Below are 9,804 nucleotides of genomic sequence, written 5' to 3'. Positions count from 1 at the left end.
CTCATCAGCATTGAATTATAGGAGCAGTAGTTAGAGTTTTCTTCGAAATGTCAAAGTCTTCTACACAACTACCATAGCAAAGAAAGGAATATCCTTTTTGTAAATAATGTGTGAAGCGTCTAGCAATTTTAGATAAATCTTTAATGAATCTTATATAAAACCAGCGTGGTCAAGGACACTTCTAATAACTTATATTTTCTCAATAGATTATGTTAGATCTACCAACTTCTATACCTCTAGTTGAAATCATGTATCCAAAACAATACCCTTTTTCATGAAGTGACACTTCTCGCACTTAAAGGCAAGGCTTCATACCACAGAAAATGTTATTAAGATTGTACAAAAAATTATAGAATAAAGTTATATAAACCAGAGAATGTATTTTGGTGGAGACAGAGGAGGTCATGGGTGGTGATTTTAGTAGGTTTTAAACATTGAAGGTCTATTATTATTAAGAGCATGTGTGAATATATGTGCTGACAAGTATCGTTTGGATTTTTGGGACATGGGTCTACAGCTCTATGCAGATCCGTTTAAGAAAAAAATATTCAAAAAATAGTTTTAAAATGAAACTTCTTTGCGACAAACATAGTCTAACACAATATTCACGTTTAAAGTTTCGGGATAAAATGAGGTATGCCGCGTTCTGAGCGGAAAAAAAATGAAATTGAACCTACAAAAATCATGAATAGTGACCTGCGAAAATAAAACCATGAATAGTTGCATTTATATAGTATTGAATCTGTTGTATTTTGCTCGGAGTCTGGCATTAATCATTTTGTCCGGAAACTTTAAACGTGAGTATTATGCTAGACCATGTTCGTTGCCCAAAAGTTTAAAAAATATTTGACTTTTTTACAACAAAAATTCAATTCGGGTGTGCGACGACTCGCTGACAAGTAGGGTCTTATCCTTTGAGTGTAAGCTTGCTTTTTTATTAACCAAGAAAGTTCATGCTTACATAAGCGGTCTCAGGAGACAGGAGGTGACAGAAACTAAGCGTGATGTCGCGGCCCTGGCAAGACTATGTGCTTCAATATCTGCTTTGCTGTGCTCGTGGAGCTCATCCTTCTATCATTGATACCCTTGATTGGTACGATGGAGTAAAAATATATATTGCCGGCCGGTTCTGAAGGTACAGTTACTATGGCAACAACCTTTCTTGTTGAGCTGCAGTCTGCAGCAGATCGATCTGGGTATAGCATCTGCAGCCAGCGAGGTAGCCCCTTGGGAGCTACGTTCGTCCAAAAGCATATCAAGCGTATTCTGCCTACCATCCAACGAAACATACACATACATAGTACTGCAAACAAAACCGGACCGATCGATGTGCTACCCTAGTTTCGGACCTTGTTTGGCCTCGTTATCGCCGTCCGCCGTGGCTAGAGGGCACGCAGTGACCGTCTTGTTGCCATTGTCACTAGGATCTTGAGGGTGCAGCTGAGGATCAAATTTAAAGCACCTGGGAGGGGCCTGACCAGACCGAGACTCGTGACATTGCTGTGGCAGGGCTACGGACTACGCTAATCTCACCCAGGTAAGGTAATCCAGTAACCGAGTACTTCCGTATCTAGATAAATACTTTCTCCGTTTTAAGTTGTATTAAAGTTAAGACACTTATTTTGTGACGGATGAAGTATAAGACAAGTAATATGAATCGGTCTCTCTTTTTTTTGCCAATGGAGAGGAGGGGTAACCCAGTGGTGTACGTGTGTGCGATAGACAGGTTAGCTGATGATTCATCGCCCATGCTGCGCGAGCTAAGAATTCTGCAAAGTGATGAGCTTGCTAGGATAGGCCGTGCAGATTAGCACACGACTGTCAGTTTTTTTTTTTTGCATGCATGTGAGATTTATTTTTACATTTAAATTTTATTTTTGACAATTCTAGCCCATGAGACAAAAGAGCGCACTACTCATGTAGGTTTTCTTTAGAGAAAAATAGTTGGCATACTCAGGGCCGTCCAGGGGCCTGTGCAGGCTGTGCGCCCGTACAGGGCCCCCAAATTTCAGGGGCCCCCGATTTGGGCCAATACCTTAGTATATTGTTTTTCGTTTTGGGCCCTTTCTTCAGACCTAGCACGTAACTGGGCTTCCTCAGCTAGTCTTTGGCACTACCGGCCGGGCCTGCTCCTTAATCTACCGGCCGGGCCTGTAATCAAGTTGTCACACACAAAGATTTCCAAGATAGTTGCTTCAGGGTTGTTTTTTTTCCATTATTACCTTGATAAGCCTATCATTTATGCAATGTTGGAATTCATTCATATTTTTTCTATAAATAAATTGTCTATTCTAGAAATTTTAGGGCCTCATTTTGCATTTCGCACCGGGGCCCCGAATTCCTGGAGACGGCCCTGGGCATACTGGTGTAGGTAGAAACCTGTCTAAAATATGCATTGCACATACAAAAAATGCTTGTGTGGTCGTATGCATCTTTCTGATGCAGAGGCCGGAGAGTTCCCCCTTTTCGAAAAAAACCAAAAAATGCTTGTTCAAATTTCCCGCCAAAAAAGGATTGCTTGTTTAAATATATGAACCAGTGAAAAATATTTCTTTTGCGATTATCCATATGAATATGCCGAAATTTGGATTTACATCTTACAACTGAGTAGTAATTGGGCTAGTCAGAATCGTCACTTCAACCGTATTTTACAACATGAAACAAGAGTCGCCGAAGGCTCTAGTCTCAAAGTCCGACCAAAAGATAGCCATTGGCCCATCGTTGTATGGCCTGACTTCGTGAACATTGTTGGTTCCCCTCAAAAACTGATCAACTGATGCTTGTTGCAGAGAATATGCCGGAAGCAGATGTCACAACAAACACACTGGCAATATCACCAGGACATGATTTAGTTGGAGATTCGCCGCAGCCTCGGCAACAAGAGATCAATATTGACCATCGTCCACACATGTCGATTGATGAGCTGTTGAAGATAATAAAAGGTGCCAATGGCATGCCGGTGCTTTTCATCCCCTCCAGCGACGGACAGCTGGCGGCGATTGCTGTGGATGGCCTCCATAATATAGTGCCCGTCAGTGGTGCTGAAAAGAAGCAGGAGGATTTTCGTTCGTGGGTATTGCTCCTGACTTCACTAGCTGCCACCATCACCTTCACCGCGGGCCTTGCCCCGCCTGGTGGCTTCTGGGCCGCCGATGACAATACCAACAAGGTCGTTGCTGGTACCTCAATTATGCATGATAAATTTCCCATAAGGTTTGCGATCTTTCACTTTAGCAACACCACCGCTTTCTTCTCATCATTGATGATCATTGGGATGCTCGCGAAAAACATATATCACAAGGAGCCAATTACCATGAAAAACCGTGTTCTGGTAATCCTTGTAGCATTTTGTTTTGTGAGCTTGGGGATTAGCTTCATCACCGGCACGTGGGTCAGCCTCGCTGGAGCAGCTTATGCCACAATTATGTTTCTATGTATCATTTCGTACATTATGCTTACGAAGAATTAGTGGTGAGAACATAATAGAAGGAAAAGAAAAAGGGGAAATATTACGACAACCTCCCTTAAGGCAAATTGTGTGTGTGTGTGTGTGTGTGTGTGTGTGTGTGTGTGTGTGTGTGTGCGAGCGTGTGCGCCCTGGTGAAATACACAACGATACACGATGTGTTATTGATACACCTGACGCAATCAATCAATGGTACCATGTTTCTATTTGTAAGTGTGGAAACCACTGAGTCTTGTAAATATTCATTAATATTTTCTCAGATCCTGCGCAAGCGGGAGCTACATGCACTGAGGCTGCTCTTTTATTTCATATTTTGTGTGTGGTGCTCTATTCAATGTGTGGAGGTGTGGGAGTCTCCGGTCTCTGGGTGCATATTGCAAGTGGGAGACACCCTGAGGGACTGAGATCAAAGATAACAGGGGTAATATGGCCAGCGGCCGAAGCACGATCAAGGATGCAGGAGAGCACGGCAGCCACAAAATTGAACAATGGGGAAGAAATAGGATCCCGTTGCCTTAGGCCAAGACCATTAGCAAAAAAAAGGACAAACGTCACCATTAACATAACAACAATATGGCCATCAGAAACTAGCTGCATAATCCGAATAACGTAAACTCCATCAAAGCCTCTAGGGAGCAAAACATGACGGAGAAAAGACCAACGGGCATAGTCATAGGCCTTCTCAAAATCAAGCTTCAGAATAATAGAGTTATTAATCTCGTGCAAGCTAACAATACCATCCAGAATAACACCCCTTGATAAAAGAAGATTGGGTCAGAGCAATAACTCAATGAGCCATAGGAGAAACACCAGAGGAAAAAGCTTTGGGAGGGGGGGGGGGGATTTTGAGAGATTATTAATAAGCACAATAGGTCTAAACTAATGAATAGAATCAGCTCTCTTTCACTTTAGGAATCAGAGAAAGAATATCATAATTCAAACGGGAGATGTCAACTGTTCCCAAACAAAAACCCTGAATAATGACATACACCAAATGCTTGAGAATGGTACCTCAGTTATGCGCGTCAAATTCCCCACAAAGTACCTGCTCTTTCACTGCAGCAACACGATTGCCTTTTTCACATCATTGGCACTCATTTCGGTTGCTCGCCAAACATCCCAATGAGTTTCTTCTTAACTCTCATAGCATTCTTTTTTTAGCTTGTGTAGTAGCTACATCACTGGCACGTGGGTCGATCTCGGTCTAGGGATTTACACCATTTCTATGTTTGTAGCTATCATTTGCGAGAAAGTTCGATAATTTGGGCTACATCTCAGGTTTGTGATATGTATACTGGTAAGAAAAGAGATTTCCTCACACCAACCTACGTGACTGCTGTCTGCAAACTTCATCATGTGATTGATGATTGTGTTATATTGATATGCCCAAGAGGCACCTTTCGATTGCAAAGTTGGCGAGAACCCTCATTTTGCACTCATTTCCACTGGTAGAAAAAGGGCCTATAGTCCCGGTTCCCGAACCGGGACTAAAGTGTCGGTACTAATGCCCCGACCCTTTAGTCCCGGTTCAGTCCAGAACCGGGACTGATGGGCCTCCACGTGGGCAGTGCGCAGAGCCCAGGCAGGAGACCCTTTGGTCCCTGTTGGTGGCGCTAACCGGGACCAATAGGCATCCACGCGTCAGTATTTCTGTGGCTGGGGTTTTTGTTTTTTGTTTTTGAAAGGGGGGAGGGGTTGGGGGTTTTGGGGGGTTAATTTAGGTGTTTCATATATTGTGTTAATTTAGCTAGCTATAATTAATAGAGAGAAGTGTCCTCTCTTATGTCCGTGCTTGGTCGACGCTACGTACTATACATACATATAGAGAGGACTAGACACGCTAGCTAGCTAGTAAGCAAACGAAGGAAACAGAAGATCGTCATGAACATATATGCATACAGAGAGAAGTGATATCGACCACCTCTCCTTCTCCGAGAGATTGGTCGAACAACAAGTTCTCGTATATCTATCTGACACTACCGGCTACATATATACAATAATTATCTCTTACAAATATAATCATACGGACTCAGGGTCTACATGGAATTCTCCGTCTTCAGGGATCACGTGGTCAAGAAAGAATGCCGCCAATTCCTCTTGAATTGCTCGCATGCGAGCTGGTGCTAGGAGTTCATCCCGCTTCCGAAACATCTAATTTAAAGAAGGGGGTCAATACATATATATATATGAATGAATGAAACTCAACACAAATGATGGTAATAAAATAAAATTGTGAATGTTGTTATTTACGTACTTCATATTGTTCGTCAGTGTAGCCCCGCTCACAGGTCGTGTGGCGGATGGACTCGCAAACGTAGTATCAACAGAAATCATTCCATTGTTCCTGCCACAACCACTTTACAAGAAATAGAGGTTAATCAAACTGATAAGCAAGCATGCCAAATGGTATTGATGAAACTAGCGCTTGAATGACTAGTAGATGCGCTTAAAATGCTACTATAGTACTTACTTTCTGGTGTCTAAATTGCAGCTCCTCGGCAGTCCCGGAGCTTTTCTGGTGAATTTTCTCCAAACCCTGCCGGACAAAGAAAACAATTACTTGGTATATCAGGAAATGAACAAAGTTGCTGATATGGTGGATAATGATCGATTTAACTTACTTCTCGAGTATTTGAGTCATGTCTGCATAGTCCTGGGGATCTTTTCGTCTTGAGTCTAAGACGGTTACTAGTCCCTGCTCAAGCTTAATCTCTAGGAGAATATAGTGGAAACTGCACACGCATGCATAACTCATCAATTACATTACTATAACCTTGACTAATATATAAGGGAAACCGAATACGCACAAGACAGTAACACTCACTTGAAGTTGTAAGGAAAGAGTATTATATCTTTGTTTTCATTTATTACCAACGATCGTAGCAAGTTGGCCTCGGTAGCTGCGACATGAAATTTAACCTGAGTTGCATCTATGAGATATGTGTTAATGAACCCAATATCACCGACTTGTCTTTTCTTCAATTCGGCGATCTTCAATCTGCATAATATAGTGAGGATGATTATAAATACATGCAATGAAAGAGCTAAGCTATATAGAGAAACTTAATGACAGAAGTAGTACTACTTACAGACAGTAGCAGGTGACCGTTGTTTTATCGAGGGCCAATTGATTGAAAAACTGGTAGAACTCCTCAAATGGAACAGGCAACAGTTCAATTCCAACGAGGTCATGCTCCTTTTTAACTTTCACATACAAAGTACTCCTCCCCCAGAGTCTCTGCAGATTTTCAAGTACCAATCATGCAATCTTCGCATCATCGTTGATAGAGATCTTTCATCTTTGACGAGAAGCTTCCCATACTCGTATCTTTGTATCTGCATGTCCATGGGTTCATAATGTCCATCGTCGGGCAGGTAATCTGCAAGATTGCTATAACCGGGCACCATCCTCGGATCATTAGCGACGTTGTGGCTAGGCACCTTGAGCGGGGGGCACGATTGCTTCGCTTGTTTGCCGAGCTAGGCAATTTGTTTCCCAGCTCGTCATTCTTTCAGCCTTTGATCACTGACAGTACTTCCCGACCGCTCCGCTTCGGCAAATTCCTTTCCAATAATGTGGTCATAGTTTCCTTTCGGCGGAGACTTCGGTGGTTTTGTCAGGGCAGCCAGAGTGCGCTTCACTTTCACCGGATCTACCTTCTCCTCCGGAGGTGGATGTCTCTTTGCTCTCAACCCTTGAAACCAGTCATCCACTTCGGTTCGCGTGATCTCGGCGTTCTCCTCCGGGGTCCTCTCATATGGTAACTTCTCTGGAGTCTTCAGAGAAGGACCGAATCTGTATGTCCTCCCGCCTCTGGTTGTACTGCTAGACTCCGACCGAGCAGACGGAGCGGTTGTCTTCTTTACTTGCTTAAGAGGCGGAGGAGAAGGACTACGACGCGCTGGAGCAGCTGGAGCGGCGGCAAGTCTCTTCCGCCCTTGCTGACGAGGCGGAGAAGGAGGAGGCTGGCTGCTCGGGCGCGTCGGCGCAGGCGGAGAAGGAGGCGGAGTGCCGCCACGCGCCGGAGAAGGAGCCGGCCGAGGGCCCTGATCGTCACTCGCCGGAGGAGGAGGCGGTGGAGGAGGCGGAGTGCCCTGACTTGCCGGAGGAGGAGGAGGAGACGGAGGCGTCCAGTTCGGAAGGTTGATGAGCTCCTTCCGCCATAGGCATGGAGTCTTCAGAGCAGACCCCAGCCGAGTCTCCCCTTCACCGGTAGGGTGGTCAAGCTGGAGGTCCTCAAATCCCTCCGTTATTTCATCCACCATCACCCTAGCATATCCTTCTAGAATCGGCCGGCAGTGAAAAGTTGCGCCGGGTTCAGTAGGATAAACAGAGCCAACAGCCGCCTTGACCTTCAAATTCATCCATTGCGTCATAAGGTGGCAATTTTGAGACTCCGTTATAGCATCCACGGGATAGCTGGCAGGAGCCGTCAAGGCATGCTCCGGCTGAAGCAGCTCGGTGGAAGCCACGCTGCTTCTGTGCTGAGATGGCGGGGTAGCTTCCGGGGAAGCTTCGGCAGTACGTTTGCTGCGATTTGCTTCTCGTTCCTCTATCGCGTCTACCCTTGCTTGCAGCGCCTGCATTTGGGTCTGCTGCACTTTTTTCCTCCTCTCATGGGATTTGTAACCGCCTGCGTCCGGAAACCCAACCTTCCACGGAATGGAGCCTGGCGTGCCTCGTGTCCATCCAGGGTGCTCAGGATTCCCGAGGGCCATTGTGAGCTCGTCGTTCTCTCTGTCTGGAAAGAACTTCCCTTGCTGCGCTGCTTCGATATACTGCTTAAGCTTCCTGACTGGTATGTCCATTTGATCGTTCGTCCAAATGCACTTCCCTATTATAGGGTCCAAGGTTCCCCCAGTCCCGAAGAACCAAGTCGGGCAACGGTCTGGCCAGCTAATTGTCTCTGGTTCGATCCCTTTAGCAACCAGATCATTCTCAGTCTTGGCTCACTTAGGCCGGGCTACGAGGTAGCCACCTGACCCCGTGCGATGGTGAAGCATCTTCTTCGCAGCATTTTGCTTATTTGTCGCCGACATCTTCTTACTCTTTTCCGATGTCTTGTGGGCCACAAATGCGGGCCAGTGATCTCTGATCTTCTCATATCTGCCCTTGAATTCTGGTGTCTCTTTTTTATCGACAAACCTATTCAGCTCTTTCTTCCACCTCCTGAATAGATCTGCCATCCTCTTTAGAGCAAAAGACTTGATTAATTGCTCTTTAACTGGCTTCTTTGGATCATCCTCTGGGGGTAGGGTGAAATTTGACTTCAGCTCAGTCGAAAGATCATTTTTCTGCATATCATTGACATAAGACACCTCAGGGTCTTCTGTAGCCGGCTTAAACCATTGCTGGATGCTTATCGGGATCTTGTCCCTAACCAGAACCCCGCACTGAGCAACAAATGCGCTCTTTGTCTGGAGGGGTTCAATCGGTTGGCCGTCGGGCGCAATTGCTATGATCTCTAACTTTTCATCCGAGCTCAACTTTTTCTTCGGGCCTCGTCTCTTTACCGAAGTTGTGCTCGATCCGGAGGGCTAGAAAAAAGAACAAAGACTTAACTAATATGTGTACATACCAAAACAATGAATGCATCAATCAGCTAGTCAGCACAGGCTTAACTAATATATATACCTGGCCGGACTCGGTTCGGTCACCGGAGCCGTCATCACGGTCTCCTTGCACCGGCATTGGGTCACCGTAGCCAGCTTGTTCACCCTCTCCTTCCAGACCATCGGTGTCGTTGAGAAACAACGAGACGGCATCACTTCCTTCTGCGATTATGTCCCTCAACAACGCTTCTTTTGCTTCGTCTCGGGCGGTGTCCATAGTTTCTACAAATATTTACAACATGGCAACTATTATTCAAACATGACAGATGGATATATTAGTGCCAAACGTAGAACTAGCTACCTAATCATAGCAAGCTATCGGGAGGGGGTATATATCGACAACGACGACACTACATCTATGTCCCTCGACGACCCTCGTTCCCGATAAAAAAAAGAGGAAGAAGAAGAAAAAAAGAGGAGAAGAAAGAATAGAGGAGAAGAACTCCTCTATTCTTTCTTCTCCTCTTTTTTTTCTTCTTCCTCTTCTTTTTTTATCCTCTTCTTCCTCTCATGTTCGAGAGGATCGCCGAGGGGTCGGGAGGTTGCCTAGTGTCAAAGGATTCAACAAAACCATGTCTTCATCATTAGGCGAAAGTAACATGTGCATGATGGTACGAAGCTCTTCAAAGTTGTTCTGGAACGGAGTCCCAGATAGGATAATTCGCTTTTTGGTACAAAGTTCAGCAAGAGCCTTCCGAAATATCGCTATTTGGAAGGCCTTTGCT

At 45.0% G+C, this 9,804-nt stretch overlaps 1 protein-coding gene across 1 annotated transcript; it reads left to right on the top strand.

Moving 5' to 3' along the window:
* Window positions 1–2,794: 2,794 nt before the first annotated feature.
* Window positions 2,795–3,469, top strand: LOC147966712 (uncharacterized). The gene has a single exon (XM_087530926.1). It carries the CDS (start codon window positions 2,795–2,797, stop codon window positions 3,467–3,469), a length of 675 nt encoding a protein of 224 aa, XP_087387052.1.
* Window positions 3,470–9,804: the final 6,335 nt, after the last annotated feature.

Source organism: Triticum urartu, chromosome 6A (assembly GCF_056163025.1).
Source record: "Triticum urartu cultivar PI428250 chromosome 6A, HENAU_Tu73, whole genome shotgun sequence".
NCBI lineage: Eukaryota > Viridiplantae > Streptophyta > Magnoliopsida > Poales > Poaceae > Triticum > Triticum urartu.
Note: the sequence above shows the minus strand (reverse complement) of the source record. Positions and strands in the feature narration are given on the sequence as shown.

Bases quoted from the DNA above. Each gene is read 5' to 3' on its own strand.
- LOC147966712 (XM_087530926.1), top strand. From the start codon at position 2,795: ATGCCGGAAGCAGATGTCACAACAAACACACTGGCAATATCACCAGGA.